Source organism: Podarcis filfolensis, assembly GCF_964270895.1.
Source record: "Podarcis filfolensis genome assembly, chromosome: 1".
Lineage (NCBI taxonomy): Eukaryota > Metazoa > Chordata > Lepidosauria > Squamata > Lacertidae > Podarcis > Podarcis filfolensis.
Genome location: NC_139604.1, coordinates 74632883 through 74652362, shown reverse-complemented (window position 1 = coordinate 74652362; position 19480 = coordinate 74632883). Strand labels below are relative to the sequence as shown.

At 41.9% G+C, this 19480-nt stretch overlaps 1 protein-coding gene across 2 annotated transcripts in view; it reads left to right on the top strand.

The window, feature by feature from the left end:
• Nucleotides 1-19480, top strand: part of BBOX1 (gamma-butyrobetaine hydroxylase 1) — a 43133-nt gene that overhangs the window by 6911 nt on the left and 16742 nt on the right. For both annotated transcript variants that reach the window (XM_083599280.1, XM_083599281.1), the window contains exons 2-3: nt 6706-7177; nt 7669-7783. In XM_083599280.1, the coding sequence (XP_083455406.1) occupies nt 6779-7177; nt 7669-7783 (514 nt within the window). In that variant the 5' untranslated portion in view covers nt 6706-6778. The remainder of the gene's footprint in view (nt 1-6705; nt 7178-7668; nt 7784-19480) is intronic.

Genomic DNA, 19480 nt, shown 5'->3' with positions numbered 1-19480 from the left:
TATATAAAAGAATATTTGACAGGGTTGCTTCTACATATCCCAGGCATAGGTGGTCTTCCAGGTCAGTATGGTTTTAATCTAGTAAAAGTATGAAATACTGTAATAGCGCAAGTGTGCCAAATATTGCCTTGTAAAGAAGGAATAGTTAAAGCATATTTCAGCTAGACATTTTAAATCTCACCTCATATATTTTGAACTCCCACTTCCTTTAATGGTCAGATCTTGGCATCCTTGCTTTCTCCCCCTGCCCCTCCCCCGCTCCGTCCTCTTTCTTCTAATTTTACTTTGGGATGAATTTAATGTAGTGCTATGGCAGTTGTTCCATCAGCTTGCCAGGCAGAACCCCATCCCCATGCTGTGCTGGGGGATTCTCCCACCCCCACCCTGTGCCAATTGTGGGGGGTGCAGGTGAAGGAAAGGGGAGGAAAACCCTGTTGCACTAGTGCATGCCCTTGTGTGGGCTTCCACTAGTAGGACTAGTTAGGTGCAGCCTGCTCTTTGTGTTTAAGGCACATTTTGCTATGCCTGGTTTTAGGACTGAAATAGCCTTGGTTGCTTTGGTGGGTGGAAATAGAGTCCAGAACTAGGCAAGGGGAGTGTGACCCTGTTGGTTCTGCTGTCTTTCGATACCATCAACTGAATGCTTACATGAGCGTGTTTCATGACAAAAATGCAAAACATCTTTACTGCTTGGATGCATTGCTAAGGCCACAACCATTCTTTTCTGTAAGCTTGCAAAGTTTATCTTTTCAGCCTTTAATAATTCAAAAGAGGTATTAAAAATACCTTGTGTGATCATTCATAAGGGATCAAAATAATACTGTTGGAAATTGAAAGGTGTGGTGATTTGGGTGTTTATATGTGCAATCCAGTCTCACGGGTATTGCTAAAATATGTATTAAAAGGCAGAGTTGTAGGACTACTTTTCAAGGAAGTTGGTGGTGTGGTAGCTGTTGCAGCTTGGCTTCTTCCTAAACTTTTGACATCACATTGTCACAGTGGGACACATATAGGAGCAATCAATAAAACTTTTAAAAAGGAATTGGGAGCCCCCAAAGATCCTTTTGGTATAGGGGTGTCACAGTGTGAGCCATTGGAATAGTAAAAAAAAACCCAAATCCTTTTTTAAACTTCTTTTTTAAATGACAGATTTGGGAGGGAGACTGAAAACTAATCTGGCACAGGCTTCAGATTAGATATTCCTGTTCTAGAGTGACCTCGGTGAGCGTGTCTGTTTTATATGTATCATTACAGACCACCCCAATCTCTGTCGAGTGGTAGCAAGATTCCAGGGGTCGTGGCTCTTAACCAGAGTTGTGTATCCATTGGGAAATCAAGGCACAGCAGAGAGTAGTGTCTTTAAAAAATATGGTTTATATATATATTTATACCTGAATGTTGGTATGGGGGTTGCAGAATATCACACCCCAAGAATGTCTCTCATTGCTCCTCTCATAGCTTCAGTAAGCTTGGTTCCAAAGCATCAGCCAACCATACATAGCCCCTGGTCTCTTGGTGCAGCCTCTCCTAGCCAGCATGCATGTTTTGCCTGCTTCCTCCTTCTTCACAGCAGCCTTTGCAGAAAACAATTCCTTCCCTTCAGCTTCAAGCATCCTCTCCCTGTTGCCCTGGCAACCTCTGTTTCAAAAGTCTCCTTCAAAAGGCACTTTTTCCTGTGGTGACATCTCACCCCCTGTAGTCCAGGCAGCCTGATGCTGAATCTCTCACCTTTTGTCCAGGTAATGATTCTGTTATTACCTGTCTTTGTTCTTGAATGGCACCTCTCTAAACCCAGCTCCTGAGGAAGCTGGTTTGACTAACTTTTTAAGGCCTTGCTAAATCCATTGATCAAACCCCACATTTACTGATTTCAGAAATTATGGGGAGAGCCTGGCACCCAGGAATTTGAGGGGATCCTTCCCCCTTGCAAACCCATACAGTTGTACCTTGGAAGTCAAACGGAATCCATTCTGGAAGTCTATTCGACTTCCAAAATGTTCGGAAACCGAAGCACGGATTATGATTGGCTGCAGGAAGCTCCTGCAGCCAATCAGAAGCCACAGAAGCCCCGTCGAACATTTGGGTTCCAAAGAATGTTCACAAACCAGAACACTCACTTCCAGGTTTGTGGCGTTTGGGAGCCAAAATGTCCGAGTACCAAGGCGTTCGGGATCCAAGGTACAACTGTATTTTAAGTAATTGAAACAAACAGTTTAGAACTGCCAAGCTTGACTAAGATATTGACAGCCCCATTCATTTGCAATTGACACCCATTTATTGCTACTAATGAATTTAAGAAATGGAAAATTTTCTGCAGGAAAAATACTCAACTCCACATCACTGCTCCTTCTTTCTTTATGTACCCCGAGGCTAAATGCACTGTTATTTTTAGTGAGTAGCTGAACAGGATTTGGACCGTGGATAAAGGGATTAAAACAACAACAACCCCTCCAAAATTGGCATGCCCCCCCCCAAAGCTACCTGAATTAAGAGCTGCTAATGAAACTTTGTGGTAGTACTCCAGCCATCCCTCATCTGCAAAGATCATCCTTTTCATACCTGCAAGCAGCTGTCCTTATTCCTTGGAAGTAAGCTACAGCACCAGGATTGGAAATGAAGAAGAAGAAGAAGAAGAAGAAGAAGAAGAAGAAGAAGAAGAAGAAGAGGAGGAGGAGGAGTAGTAGTTTGGATTTGATATCCCACTTTATCACTTCCCGAAGGAGTCTCAAAGCGGCTAACATTCTCCTTTCCCTTCCTTCCCCACAACAAACACTCCGTGAGGTGAGTGGGGCTGAGAGACTTCAAAGAAGTGTGACTAGCCCAAGGTCACCCAGCAGCTGCATGTGGAGGAGTGGGGAAGTGATCCCAGTTCACCAGATTACGAATCTACCGCTCTTAACCACTACACCACACTGGAGAATTAAATGTGTTGGTTTATTTGAAACTGCCATTAGTTGAAGCTAGTTCTTGTGTCTGGTGTAGATTAATTTTGTTCTGAGCATTTGCTTTGCGTCAAATAGACAAGGAAGGTGGGTGGAGCATTAATTGCTTGCCCCACTTAAAAGGATTTTAATTTTTGTGCAACGATTTGAAGCAGGATTATGGTAAAGTATGAAAATATGTACTTGCGGTCTGCTTCAAATGTAACTATATAAGAATCAGTGAATATTTTAAGAATTTATAGCCTAGTAAACATGTAATATAAAATTCCGTCACAAATTATCTTCTTGCTGTGTGATGAGCCATTCTTCAGCTGGAATAAATCAATGGTCTTCCTTTGATGTTCACTCCGCCCAGTTTCAGTGGAAGACACAATAGAAATGTGGTCCAGAGAGCTGGATTTTATTCCTTTTCACAGCTGCAAAAATGTCAATATTTTTTGGACTAGTTACATGTACAAGGATGCTCCTGCCTTGGTATTTCTGCCACAAATAAAAAGCTGAAACGTGGTATACTCCTAGGTCCAAGTCTATTGCAAAGGTCTGGAAACAAAGCATTTTAAAGACTTTTGCTTGGTAACGCGGCCCTTCAAGCCTCGCTATCAGGCCCTTGGGACTCTTCCCCTGGCTTCGTCTCTTCAGCCACAGCCCCTCTTCCCATGACACACCCTTCATTGTCCTTGCTTTGCACTCTTCTTGAGTGTGGTTTTTTTTGTATGGCTGATGTGTGTCCTAGAATTCTGATAATGCCTCTTGCTTCCCTGGATGGAGGCTAGAAAGTGGCATGTAGGTGTATGGAAACTAGCCTACTGTACAAAGATAAAATTTACATTCATTGCTCCACCTCCTTCAGCCTCTGGCCCCACCCAGCTTTGGCATGTGTCCACCCAGAAGGGAATGTGATATTCAAGCTGAAAAAGTTTCCTCACCCCCACAGTAGAAGTTGGGATTCTTCGGTCACTACAAACTGAAGCACAGAGGTGCAAAACGTGAAAGTAGAGAAGGCCTGGGAGGTTGGAGAAGCAGCATACAGGGATCCCAAGAGGCTAAAAGAAGGAAGGGGAAATAGGCAGTTATGTTGAGTAGTCATTGCAGGAGAAGGAAGCAGTATACTGGGAAACACAAGGGGAGGAGAGAAAGCAAAGGCCTGGAGAAAAGAGGCAGAGATAGAACAGAGAATTGGTTTGGCAAGCCTGAGTGAAAAGGTGGGTTTTGGGGTATTGCCCAGGACCTAAGGACATGCAAGGCACTATGCTGCTGTGAAAAGGTAGCCGAGGATCTGAGACAATGGCCCTGATCCAGTGAACCCCTTGTACACACACAAAATGGCCCCTACATACCACAAGACGGTTGTTGTTTAGGTATTGTGAAAAGGTATTTTCTCCATTAGGAACATAGGAAGCTGCCATGTTCTATCTTGCTCAGGCCACAAAAAGTTGAAGATGACTGGACTGAGCTGGCTTAGGGTTTCAGATGGGAACAACAGCAAAAAGAATCAGCCAGGTGCAATGCTTCATCCCAGGGAGAGCACAGATATTAGCACATACTTTCCTCGTTATGGAACGATGCGGGTAAACAACATGCCACTTACATGCAGTCAGCAGTTCTCTTTTGCGGCTTGCAGTGATAAGCATGAAAAATTAAAGTTATTGGCTCCGACAGGCTGCATAACCATGAGGCCAATAGGAATTTACATTTATTATGTTTTCAGATCTCATCATTCTTAAGCTTTTCTCTCTCCCCTGCCCCATCCTTTAGTTTTGGCAGCTCCTGGTCACCCCAGCTAACTGGGGTAAGGGGATACTGGAAAGTTCAACCTTGTGATTTTTCCAGGAAAAAATGGTTCTTCCTTTGAACCTTAGACAGACTAGCATTATAAATGTGTGTTCCCCCATCTGTTATTAATTGAGAAACCAGCAGCAGGAGAGAGTTGCCAGCCATCTGGAAAACTATGGGCCTGACTGGTTTTGAGGCTTTTGCTGCTGCCACTGCAATCCCCCAGTTGTAGGGTGAGAGGAGTGAAAGTTGGTTTCCTTGCCCTGTTTTCCATTCATTTTCCCCCTCAATATAGGTATTGCTATTGTTTTTGTCAGGGGAGTCTCTGAAGCAGCAGTGATGTGTGTAGCTCCGTGCTGCTGCATGCCATGTGTGTTTGTTGTCTCCTAGCCTGGGCTACCCTATTGAAAAAAGCAAGGAGGTGTCCAGATGGTCAGCTCCTTTCCTTGCTCCAACCTACCGACTGCCAGCCACAGCTGCTGCAGTTGCCAGGTTGGGGATGAGAGCATCCTTTGTGCATGTCTGCATCTGCATGGTCCTTGTCTATGTGCATATGAAAGGGTGGGGGGGAAGAGTGTCTATGTGTGCATGTTTTGACTACCTGTTCATCCGTATGGAAGGACATGTGTACAAGGGGATTGTTTTCTGGATGCTTAATATATTGACTATAATAATAGTGGTATAATTGTAATATACTATAATAATATAGTATGTGGTTACGTTGTGGTGTTGCAAGGAAAAATATAAGTGGACCTTCTTATCCCAGTCTGCATCTGAATTGGAATTGGAATTGTTTTGATGTGTGTGTTTTATTGTTGACGTTTTTGTTGCTAATCACTTTGGGATGTTTCATGGGAAGTGATTCATAAATGAAATGAAATAAATGAATATATAAAGTCGATTGTGACCACTTCTTGAGCGAATCCGTGCTTTTAAACCATTTCATAAGGCAGTCTGTGCTAACCTCCAGCTGTTGTAGACTTCAGCTGTGCTGGCTGGAGCTGCTGGGAGTTGTAGCCTTCTGCAGATGGAGGGCAGCAGGTCAGCAGAGGCTGTCATAAGGGATGGCTGAAATGGCATGTTCGCCGTGACCCTGGCCACAAGCACTTGGATGATGCTTCATGAGATTGGATCGCTTTTTGGTCTCAAAAATGAATCTGTCTGTGTATCTGTAAGCTCACAGAAGCACTATTAATTGTGGCTTTGCGAGTCGGTGAATTTAACTTGCCTAATGGTGTTAGGAGTAAGAGTACCTATAGACAAATGTGTTGCTGGTTAAGAATTTCTCTGAGCAGCAATAGGAGGAATTCATTGTTGTACTATTGATCAATCAGAGCAAACATTTCAGATTATCTCCCTTCTCTTACCCCTGTGTGTTACTCCCCATGAGTTCTCTCCACCCCACGCCCTAAGACAATTTCAGGGGCACAGGAGGAAGAGAGGAAAGAAAGCCCATTGTGCGAGTGGAAGTCCTAGAATAGGGCTTTGGCTGACATGGCTCATTAGTTGAATCTCACCCACTATAAACAGAGCCTCGTTTTCTAAGGTTCAAATGCAGTATCTGTAGATCTGTGAGAGAAAAGTGGTTGCAACAGATCGTTGAGGGACCCACACTTGTCAGATGTGTCAGCTGATCCAATATTATGGGCATGGAGAGGAACCAATGGGTGCAAGTTATTTCTTTTGGAACAGCCAATAATATTTCCTTTAAAATTGTTTGGGATTGCAACATCTGCTGCTCTCCAAAACCATGGTTCTGTCAGACTTTTTGTATTGGGGTCCAAATTTTGAGGCATACAGTACAAAGCTAAAACTTTTTTCTTTCTCCCCCCCCCAAAAAAAACACTTGATCAGAACTTCAAGGGGGTTGGGGGAAATGGAGACATTATGTGCCAGAATGAAAGGGTGACAGGGACCAGAAGTAACATTCTTTTGAACAGAATCCCTTTTCTTCCTTCTTGCCTTTCATCAGTATGCTTTATTCTTACAGCACTGACCTGGAGAGAGATTTCACAGGGTGAAAAGGCCTTTCTGTACTGAAGATCAAACAAGGAAAAGGAAAGATGTGGACTTCAATCGCTAAATACTTGTTAAGAACCAAAGTCCACCAAGACTGTTCTCGAACTCTGCTGCAAGCACAAAACGGCAAGCACAGCCATCAAAAACATTTCTCCCTGAGCAGGAGGCCTTGGCAGCATTCAATGCCGGGGACAACACAGACGGCTCAGGCCTTCAATACGAGTGCAGCCATCCATAAAGTGGAAGCTCTGGAGGCAAATCAGTTTATCTGTGTCCACTGGGAAGATGGGAGCAAGAGCCTTTACCCTTCTGTGTGGCTGCGAGACAATTGCCAATGCCCCGAGTGCTTCCTGCACTCTGCTAAAGCACGCAAACTGCTTCTTGAAAATCTGGATGTCAATGTTGGGGCCAAGAATGTCACTTTGGCACAGAGGGAGAAAAAGGTAATGTGTGTGTGTGTGTGTGTGTGTGTGTGTGTGTGAGAGAGAGAGAGAGAGAGAGAGAGAGAGAGAGAGAGAGAGAGAGATAAGCTGTTTTCATATAATATATTAATCTCCATATGTAGAACCATTTTGTTGCAGTGATTTAATGCTGCTTACCTGGGAATAAGCCTCACTGAACACAGTGGGACTTAGTTTTGAATAAGCATGCATAGCATTGCACTATACAAACTCTTCAGAGTGAAAGAGGTTATTAGGCCTCAATCCTAAGCACACTTACTAGGGAGAAAGGCCTGCTAAATTAATGGAACCACCTTCCAATTAAACATGTGTAGGATTGCACACACATAACAAGACCACATGCCAGTTGCTTTCATTATGAGTTAGAAGTCCAATCCAACAAAACAAAGAAGAAAAAACAGCAAAGCAAATAAAATGCTTGGATTATTCTGGTCTGCTTTCAATGTATGTCTCTTTCTGTTTTGTGGACTAAGGTATGCATTGTATGGCCAGATGACCACACCAGTGAATTTGAGGCTGAATGGTTGAAGAAGAGATGTTTTTCTGAACAAGCAAGAGCAAAAATGCAGGAAGAATTATTTCTATCAGGTAGAGATTCGTACCATTTCTGTAGTAAATGCACTAAGGGAACCCCATTCTCAATTGATCTGGAATCCATTTTTAATAACAACAGAATTTTATATATCAGTGATAAAGGGCTTCACATATTTTATCTAACTTGATCATTCCTCCTATCTTTTTGATCTAGTATTTAACCAAGGGACTGCATTGTGCACTTTATTATACACAGAGAGTTGGCTAGGATGTCATCATTATATGAATGTAACAGGATTTATATATCACTTAATCAAAGAAAACCTCTAGGCAGACTACATAAGATAGTGCTAGTACGGAAATAAGCAAATTTCTCAGAAAAGTGCAAGGCTGCTGCTCTGGGCAGCGTGCACACACATTACGCAGAATTATGCTCCAATTAGTAAACAGATCCCATGCTGTTCTGTTCTGTTGGAGGCAGTTCTGCATTCTTGTTTTGCTCAATCCTCAAAAGATGGGGGTGGGGAGGACTCAGAGAAAATACATAACACAGGAGCTATTTTGTTCCCCAGACAGAGCTGTTCACAATTCAGAAATCTGGATTTCTCCTGAGAGAGATGAAGAAAACTGTTCATAAATGTTTTAATTGAATAATATAAACTGCCTCTGTTAACCTGTGCATTAGCACAATGTTCTTGAAATGAGTTCCAGGAAAGGAAATTGTTGCTGAAAGGGATCAGCTTTTTGGAATTTTGCTCCAATTTTATACACAGATGGAAGCTTGAATTATGTAGTTCAAGGGAGATTTTTTTTATTTTTTATTTTGTAAGATGGAGAGAACCAAACACTCCTTGTCTCTTGGGAGTCACGGGGCCCTTCCTCTCCAGCCTTACAACACTGAATTTTGTCCGCTTACATAAACATAGAAAGAAAGTTACAGTACATTGTGTCTATACCGTCTGTACTGCATACATATGATACTCGGACAATGTAAAGGCATCTAAAAAGATAATAGAGTGGGAGAATCAAATGTCTGAATGCACTCTTCATATGAAAAACTCCCAATACATTCTCTTTTTTTAATGGTTAGACTACTGGGTAAAAGAGTTTTTCTGCTTAATATGCTAGTCTTTGCATGTCTACTTCAATCAATATCAAGCTGATAGTGTCCAGAGGGGGAACCTTGATATTATCAGTCCATCTAATGAATGACACATTCTTGAGAAATGTGAAAAGCGGTTATAGCTCATTGATAAGTCTATGGTCCATGCAGTCTCCTGGAAAGTGTGTGTTCCTTTTCTTCATAGCACATAGATCTGTTTTTCATCAGCAGTGGTAAAAAAAATAATTTTGAAGGCATGAATGAGCACTATTGGACTTCCTTCTGAAATCTAAGCTATTAAAGTTTCCTGCAAATTGTATGAAAAATAAACAGGTTTTTCCCCACTGCAACAATTTGAAGGCTGCTTTGGACGTGAGAAGTAAGCTTGTCAGAGCATTCCTGGCCTGTCTTTTTAGCATTTCTGAGCAACTCCATTGCCACAATTTGTAACCTTCAACCCTGAGCTACAGTAGCAACGTGGAAATTGTACTGATTGTGGTCAAGTAGTGGAAACAATATATGTACCATGATGAAATGGTAGAATAATGAATAATGTGAATGGGGTGGTTTACCAGCAGGGAAAGCTGGCATGGAACACAGTCCCTGTTTAGAGCTGCTGCTTAATAGATTTTCAAGCTGCAGCTACTCTTGATTTTTTTTTTTTATGGAATAATGTGCTCTCTTCATTGAAGGAAGGAAAATTGTTGAGATCAAATTCCACAGGCTGATGGATAGACAGGTCTGTTTGAGTATGGGAGAGGGTAATAATCAGGATTAGAATAGCAATCTTTTGTGGGGGGGGGGGAATTAAAAAGCAAAGTGTAAGCTGAGTTGACACAGCCCTTGGGTGGTATACAATGCCAGTCATTAGATGCTTCATAAGTTAACAGAAACAAAAATTATCAGAACAATAATAAGTGGTGACTGCATATTTATGTGACACTATTTTCCACTTGTTATGCAAATCTGCAGAACAAAGCTAACATAATTGTGTGCTTCTTTGCGAATGCAAACCATATTCCAGAAATCTTTCTTGGCGACAGAAGACGGAATGCCCTTTTAATTTGGCATCTGTTTAAATACTCTGCTTCACCATCTATTGACTTGTGGCTGATTAGAGTATGAGATATGCTTTATATGGTGAAACTGGATAAGAGAAGGAAGACAAAAAGACAAATAGTTTATTGAAAAATGAAGCTTATTTATTCAATATTGAAACAGTATAACACAGGATTCATTAAAGCCATACACTTTATTGAGGATATATCGTAATGTGCATATAATGATATGTTTATCTGTTAGTTTACATTTAGTGTAAAGTTATATATTTATTTATTACCTTTCAAATGTATTTATTAACTATGCATATACATACATAAGGACTTCTTTTTTTGTAAATTCTTTAATTTCATTGCAGATGATAAACTTTTGAAATATTAATGATTTGGCAACAGTTTGAAGGGTAAAGTCAAATCCAGTCTGTCATTTAGAAAAGCCCTGTGGCAGAATGGTGCATAGCTAGGCACAAATGCTGTTTTTCCAGCATTTAAGCATTTTAGAAAACACTTTATTGTTACATCTCATATAGTGTTCTGTGGGACAAAGCTATTCTTTTGGACAGCCAGTTATTTCAACATTTTAGGGAAAGGCATGTTGCACATACTGCTTTGACCTGGTACCGTATTTTTTGCACCATAGGGCGCACCAGACCATAGGGCGCACCTAGTTTTGGGAGGCGGAAAACAAGAAAAAATTATTCTGAACCCCAGAAGCCAGAACAGCAAGAGGGATCTGGCTTCTGGGATACCGTGTGGCTGTTCTGGCTTCTGGGGTAACCGCGCCAAGCCTCTTCAGGGCAGCGGGATGAAGGTTCCCCCTGCCCGAAGAGGCTGCGCAGCTAAAGCAGAAGCCAGGACAGACGCGTCGCTGAAGGGGCACTGCGCCTTCTCTCTCTCTCTGCGCAGCGCCCCTCCTTCACAGGAGAGGTGCTGCGCAGAGAGGGAGAAGGGGCAGCGCCCTTCAGCGAAGCTGGAGAAGGAACAGAAGAAGACCCTTCTGTTCCTCCTCGGGCTTCGCTGGACAGGCGCGTCGCTGAGAAGCGGGAGGAGGAACAGAAGGAGACCCTTCTGTTCCTCCTCCGGCTTCGCTGGACAGGCGCGTTGCTCAAGGGGCGCTGCGCCTTCTGTCTCTCTCTGCGCAGCGCCTCTCCTTCACAGGAGAGGCGCTGCGCAGTGAGGGAGAAGTGGCAGCACCCTTCAGCGAAGCTGGAGAAGGAACAGAAGGAGACCCTTCTGTTCCTCCTCCGGCTTCCAGGACAGGCGCGTCGCCGCGAAGCCAAGGAGCCTGCATTCGCTCCATAGGACGCGCACACATTTCCCCTTCATTTTTGGAGGGGAAAAAGTGCGTCCTATAGAGCGAAAAATACGGTATTTCATAGAATCATAGAATCATAGAGTTGGAAGAGACCACAAGGGCCATCGAGTCCAACCCCCTGCCAAGCAGGAAACACCATCAGAGCACAGAGTTATTTTCAATAAAAGTTGCTGAGTTATTTTCAATAAAAGTGTTTGTAAATCTGAAAGATAATCATCTTTAACGCTTTCCATGCTGGATAGTGAATTTCCATTCTCTAGAAGAATATCTGCAGAATTCTTATGTTCCTATGAACCCTGTCAGCCACTCAGGTGCTATCATGACTTTCTGTTGCATTCAGCCTGTGTCTATGGAATTGGTTAACATTTGTCATTTGCCAGATTTTGAAGCGCTTGGCCCATCAAGGCATGCTGTTGAGACATTTTGTTTAGGCTAGCTACAATGGATGTTTATGTGAGCTGTGTTTTTTATTCTTCTCTGCTGTTGGAAAATAGCTGCAGATTCAACTATTATGATTTTTATTGTTGTTGATGTTTGTTCAAGATGTGCACCCATTTAGCAGCCTCCAGTCATCACTGTTCTGCTTTAATCTGGAAGTGGAATTGTAAGTCTGTTTCCTGACTTCTAACACTTTGCAGCCAAATGGACAGTCCCCTTTCTCCAGCCCCAACTGTTGTTGCTTTTTTGGAGGGGATGATATAATTTTGTTGTACAATCTTCTTTCAGTGTGCTTTCTGTGATGGTTATGCCTGCACTGCCATTGGGGGTGGGTCAGAAAATACAAAAATTCAGCAGTATCTGAAGCAGATACAAAAATAATGCTATTTCGAAAAGGAATGATTAAAGGTTCCTCAAGAGGAAAAACAGTTAACTGAGAAGCAAATGGCCAGAGGAATCAATACAGCCAGGCCAGAATGACAATGCAAAAGGTCATCAACACTTGGGATCATAGAGTTAAAAAATGAAGTTGGATTTTCTGAAGTCTGGAAAAATGGAGAAGAAACACATGCGGATTCCCTGTTAAAAATGAGTGAACAATGCCTGGTATATCACAGTCAGTGCTCAGTGTGGAAGCCTTTCAGTCACCAGTCAAGAAAATTATGCCCCTTTTTATAGAAACATTCTAAGCAATAATACATGAGTGTTAGAAATGTCACAGTATGGACTTCCGGTTCCGGTCGCAGCCTGTGTTGAAGCGCGGAAAACCAGCTCTCGGTTTTCTGGGCTCTGTGGAGGTCTGGGGGGGCGCGAGGGCGCAGCAAACCCCAAACTCTAAGGGGGGTACCCTTAGGGGCAAGGCACCCCAGCAGCGTGGAAGCGGTCGCGCCGTCCTCCGGAGCTGTTTCGGGAGGTGAACGAAGGACCGCGAGCGCAAATCGGGGGTATTGCCGACTCCGCGGGGCGACGCCTCAAGCTTCAGCCGGGATTGGCGCCGAACCGCCTTAAGAGAGGAACGGTACCCCCAGCGTCTTTCCTTTTTTCTCTGCGTGTTTTATTTTTTATAAGTATAAAACGCAATGGGCAAGGCAAACTAATAGTGAAGCTGGGAGGCGCCTGGTGGTTTTTGAATTGTGCTCGGGAGTTCGCCCGGTGGAGGATATAAAATGGCGCAGATGGAAACTCGATGATATACGGGGATGTGGAAGAATCTGCTTGAGTAAGAACAATTAGTTTTGAGGACTTAAAACTGGATAGAACTGGACTTTATAGACTTTAAGGACTACTTGGTTCCCGGTGAGTTTCACTGTTCGTCTTTGGTGGCTGCTTTGGTTATATTGGTTGTTACGCAGGTCTCCGGTGTTTAACGCCGACAAGTTAACAACTTAATAACTTAATTTTGATTTAATAATTTAGACTTGGAGCGTTTAAGCCACTTCGGAAAGAGTTTTAAGGACTGCTTAGAGGTGGGACGGCAGCAGACTTTAGGGGGGAAGGACGTTAAAACCCCCGTGCTTGCCAGCCCCCTCCCCCCCAGGGCCGGGACACTGCTGGGGGACAGGAGTTTTATGCAGCTGAGATAGAAGGCTGCTATATCCTGACCTGGTTGCCGACTGTGGTTTTTGGAATCTGGACTTCGAATATTATTTGGGTTATTATTATAATTTGAACGTTGAACGCTGATCTTATGGGATTAAAGTGGACTCACTGGATTTAACCGGGACTACATCTTTAAGACTTGACGACTGGATTATCAATCGACTGCCCAAGTGCTGCAGGGCGGGCAGGTTAAGTGGACCGGATCCGGAGTCGGATAAGGAAAGAGTTCGTCGGGAGCCGGGAGGAAGTTCCGTACCCCCTTCTCAACCTCTCCTACGGGACTGAATATAGGACTTTTACTCCGGGGACGTCTGAAGTTTATAACGAAGAGTCTGCCTTGAGGGGGCTGTTTAAATCTGCCAGGAAACTGATCTCTCTGGTTCATTTCTGAGGGTTACGATTGATTGCTGATTACTGACTACTGATTATTGATTACTGTCGCTCCCTGTTTATAACTGTGCTTATTTGGAGGGGTGAAAAGGGAAGGAAATTAAGGCTGGGGCACAGGAGGAAAGATCAGGAGATGGCGGGAAGGGATGGAAGAGATGGGAAGAAAGGGGGAGGGACACCGGGAGAAAGAAAGCTGTCGCGGCAAGAGGAAATCAAGGATTTAGACAATCTGTGGGCTAAAATAAAGGAGGAATTTAGGCAAAATACATTATATATGGAAAATAAACTAGGGGAGGTCCAGGACCTGATTGATAAGAAAATAGAAGGAGCAGTTGGTGAACTCTCAATTAAAATTCAAGATCTTACCGCTAAGTCTAATAGGATTGAGGAATCCAACAAAAAGTTACAGAAGGAGATGAGGGAACAAAAAAAGGAGACATTGAAGGTAAAAGAAGAGTTAGGGGAGCTTTGCATCTCTCAAGACAAGATCTGGGATAACCTAGCCATGGCAGACATGCGGTTAAAACAGTTACATCTAAAATTCAGGGGAGTAGCAGAGGATAGGAATGAAGATATAAGAGGGAAGATGATAAAGGAACTTTCTAACTGGCTAGGTATAAGGGAAGAAGAGACGGCGGCCACCATAGTTAATGTATATAGAATGACCAGGCCCAAACATATGAACGCGAGTAAATTCCTGGGGGATTGTTTGGTGATCTTTAACTCCTTGGAAATGAAAAATTTAGTCCTGAGAAAGAGCTATAATAACAGATTAAGAATTGACGGAAGGCCTATTATTATCTACAAGGAAATACCAGTTAGGCTACTTCGCAAAAGAGAGGGATATAAACAAGTGGCAGCAGCCCTAAGGAGAACTGGGGTCCCATTTCGATGGGAGTTCCCGGAAGGGATCAGCTTCTTCTATAAAGAGAAAAAGTTTAGATTGCTGGAGGCTCAAGAGGCGGATAAGTTTTTGAGAAGATATGAAAAAGAATTGGGAAAAGTAAAGAACAGATTAAGGAGTAGAGAGGAAGAAGAGGAAGGAGAGATGAGGACCCAGCAGGAAGAGGAGAGGGGAGGAGGGGAGGAGACATCTGATTTAGATGAAGATGAGGAGGAGGCCGTAGTGGGAAGGGGAACGGCAGAAGAGGGGGAGCTCCCAGGAAACAAAGGCGAAAGCTCATAGTCGGTGACTCCGGTTATAGGTTTAAAAGTAGATAAAGGTAAATAATAACTCAGACACTAAAACTTTTATCGTGGAATGTAAATGGGTTGAACGAGAAGGTTAAGAGGAATAAAATTGAGAAAGTTGTGAAAAATAAGAGGTATGATGTAATTTGTTTCCAGGAGACCCATATTGCTAAGAAACATAAACACATTCTGGTGAATAAAAAGCTAGGATTAGATTTTATTAATTCGGACGTTAAAAAAAAGAGAGGAGTAGTAATATATGTTAAAGAAAAGTGGGAACCAACTCTGGTTTGTAAAGATGAAGAAGGGAGAATTCTAGGGATTCAATTAAATTTCAGGGGGGAAAAAATTAATGTTGTGACGGTTTACGCCCCGAACACAAATAGAGCGGAGTTTTTTGAGAAACTTGAAAGTATGCTACTGGAGTTGGGAGCTTATAAATTAATCCTGCTCGGGGATATGAATGGTGTTCCAGTGCCGGAGTGGGATAGGAGTGAGAAGAAGGGGAAACTGGACAGGGGGAAATTGCCGAAATCATTTAGTGATATGGAAGGAAATTTAGACCTAATCGATATATGGAGATACAAAAATCCCACCTCTAAACAGTTCACGCACTACTCCGAACCCCATCAGAGTTGGGGTAGGATCGACCAGATTTGGTTAACAAGAATACTTACGTTAAGGGTAAAGAAATGTGAGATCCTCCCCAGGACAATATCTGATCACTGTGCCTTAGATATAGAAATAAAAAGTGTATCGAAGGGACAATATAGGTGGAGGATGTGCGAGTACCTATTTGATAATGAAGAGGTGAAGGAACGAATTAAAGGTACCTTAAAAGAATATCTAGATATAAATTTGAACAAAGAAACTCCCATAGATGTGGTCTGGGACGCCAGTAAGGCGGTATTGAGGGGCCACTTAATACAACAAAATAATTATAGAAGAAAGGTAAGGGAACGTAAGAAAGAGGACATTCTAGCCCAATTGAGAAAATATGAAAGAAAGCTGGTTATAAACCCAACAGATGTTGATGCCACACGAGCCTCCAGGGTGCTCCAGTCCCAATACTCAGCAATATTAAATCAGGAGATAGAGTGGAAAATTAAATTCACAAAACAAAGATATTTCGAATCGGCTAATAAAATGGGGAAGTTACTTGCCTGGCAGCTAAGAAAAAGGAAGAAACAAAATGTGATAAATAAAATAATAATGGAAGATAACATCATAGAAGACCCAGAGGAAATAGAAAATAGATTTATTCAATTTTTTGAAAAGCTGTATGAAAAAGGTAGTGAAAACAGTGCAGAAATTAAGAATTATTTGGATAGAAACGAAGTGAAATATATATCAGAGGAGGATAGACTACAACTGAACGAAGAGATCACGGTAAATGAGATAAAGGAGGCCATTAGCAGGATGAAGATTGGGAAAGCCCCCGGGCCGGATGGCCTGTCCATAAAATATTACAAAATATTAGAGGAGTATCTAGCTCCAGTGCTCAAAGATGTGTTTAATAACATCTTTCAGGGAGGGAAGGCCCCAGCCTCATGGAAAACGGCTTATATAACTTTGATTCCAAAAACAGAGAAGGATAAAACAGATATAAAAAACTATAGACCTATCTCTCTCCTTAATAATGATTATAAGATCTTTGCTAACATCATGGCAGGTAGACTTAAGAGACTTTTAATGAAGTATCTACACAAAGACCAAGTTGGATTTCTTCCCAACAGACACCAGAGAGAAAATGTTCGTCACATTCTAAATATTATCGAATACCTAGATTTGAGAATAGACGTCCCTGCAGCTTTGATCTTTATAGATGCCGAAAAGGCATTTGACAATGTTTCATGGGAATTTTTATCACAATGTCTGGAAAAAGCAGGCATTGAAGGCGCCTATATGAAAGGGATCAGGGCAATATATTTGGAACAACAGGCTAGGTTGATTATAAACGACAATCTGACAAAGTCTTTTAAGATAGAGAAAGGCACTAGGCAGGGCTGCCCATTATCCCCCTTATTATTTATAATGGTCTTAGAAGTAATTGCGAACAGAATAAGAGAAGCAGATAATGTGAGGGGGATAAGAATTGGGAAGAAAGAATTCAAGCTTAAGGCCTATGCCGATGATCTGGTCCTGACTGTGGAGAACCCAGTGGACAGCGCAGGCAGGGTGATAGAACTTCTGGAGGACTTTGGCAGATTGTCGGGTTTCAGATTAAACAGGAAGAAAACAAAAAGCCTAGTAAAAAATATGACTGAACAGGATAAAACAAATTTGGAAGAAAAGACCGGTATCCAAATTGTGAATAAAGTTAAATATCTTGGAATTTGGCTCTCACCAAAAAATATAAACCTGGTCGAGGATAATTATAATAAGGTTTGGCAGGACATTAGAAAAGATATAGATACCTGGCATAGATTGAAACTCTCTTGGACAGGGAGGATGTCTGCAATTAAGATGTGCATCCTCCCGAGATTACTATTCCTGTTTCAAAACATTCCGATAGTTAAAGGTACGTCCCTTTTTAAGAACTGGCAAAAAGCCCTGACCAGGTTTATCTGGCAGGGGAAGAAAGCCAGAATAAAGCTCAAATATTTAACAGATTCAAGAGAAAGATGTGGATTCGCAGTCCCGAATCTCAGACTTTATTTTGAAGCAGCCAGTTTATGTTGGCTAAGGGAGTGGGCCACCCTCAGAAATACAGACCTTTTAGATTTGGAGGGATTTAATATTAGATTCGGGTGGCACGCCTACCTTTGGCAAGAAAAAGGGGAGATTCACAGAGGTTTCTCCAGTCATATAATCAGAGGACCATTACTAGAGGTATGGAAGAGGTATAGAAAAATGATTGAAAAAGGCACCCCATGGTGGCTCTCACCAACCAATATAATTGAAATCAAAAAAATTAACATGACTGAGGAAAGGTGTACATATGAAGACCTTTTGGTAAAGACAGAAGAAGGATGGAAGGTGAAGCCCTATGAGGAGCTGAAAGATAAAATAAAGGAATGGCTGCGTTTCCACCAGATTAATGCCTTATGGGGCGAGCATAAGAGAGTGGGGATGAGCGAGAAAAAATCAAGGTTCCAGGTAGAAATTCTAGAAAATAATGATAAAATCCTCTCTAAAATGTACAAACAATTACTGGAATGGGACACCAAAGAAGATCTGGTGAAGGGAGCGACGTTAAAATGGGAGAAAGATCTTGGTTATAATATAGATTATAATAAATGGCAGACACTCTGGGTGAAAGGTGTAAAATTTACAGCTTGTGTAGCGCTTCGTGAAAATCTAGAGAAAATGGTTTACCGCTGGTACCTAACTCCGGCAAAGTTAGGAAAGATATATAAAACTGTGGATAATACATGCTGGAGATGTAAGGATAAGGTTGGGACTTTTTTTCATATTTGGTGGACCTGCGATGTAGTGAAGGAATTTTGGACACGAATTTATGACGAATTGAAAAAAATATTGAAGTACAATTTCCCCAAAATTCCAGAGCTGTTCCTCCTAGGAATGATTGGTAAAGAAATAAAGAAAACAGACCAAACCTTTGTCCAATATGCTATGACTGCGGCAAGGATCCTAATTGCCCAAAAATGGAAATCCCCTAATCTACCTACGGTTGAAGAGTGGCAAATAAGGTTATATCAATATATTGAATTAGCGAGGTTATCAGAGAAATTAAGATTTAACAACACAGCCAGATATAAAGATGAATGGAACAAATTTTTAATTTATTTTGAGAATACCCAGGGAATTAGTAACTTATCAGTAGACGATAATTAAAGTCATCGATGTAGTAGGTTTTAGTAATACTGTAGAAAAAAATATAAGAATTAGTTATTCTGAGACCGAGTCGAACGGAAGTTCTGTTATGTGTATTTGTATTTATTACGGTTTATTTTTTTTTTGTTTTTTTTTATTTCTTTTCTCCTTCTCTTGTTTTTTTTCCCCTTTTTTTCTTTTTCTTTTTTCTTGTTTTTTGTATAGGTCTTTATTTTTGCACATGTATTTAATTGTACTATGTAAATTGTGTATTCTTTGTAAATAAACTGGAATTTAAAATAAAAAAAAAAAAAAAAGAAATGTCACAGTATGGACATAATGATGTAACCACTTCTTCCCTCATTTCCAGGTAGTAATTTTTCATTTTGTAGAGCGCTTGCAAACAAAGAATGGCCAAGAAAATGAATACAACTTTACCCAAGAGTGGTGGTGGTAATAAGTAGTAGTAAGGTGAGGTGTTGAAAGACAGAGCTGCTTGTGCCTGCTATCTCTAAACTAGCCTGCTACCCTTTGGTGTAGAGAATGGAAGCTAACCTGTCATCGGTGTTAAAGTAATATTCAGCTACCAGTTGTCAGGTTCTGTACATGGATTGGAAGAAGAGGCCATCTTGTCCTTCACCTCAGGCCACAAAATGTCTTGGGCTGGGTCCCTTTTCAGTAGTGGAGAGGACTACAGATCTAAGCCTAACCAACTCTCCTTGTTACAATGGCTTTGTGGAAGAGACTTTGATCCAGCTAAGGCTCCATCTCATGGAAGGAGAAAGGAGGTGATTTTCACTCATTCCTCTTTTCCCTGTAGCCACACACGCTCTTCTGGAGGGTCCTCAAGTGCTCTGGAGTAAGTCTTCAAGCAACTGCAG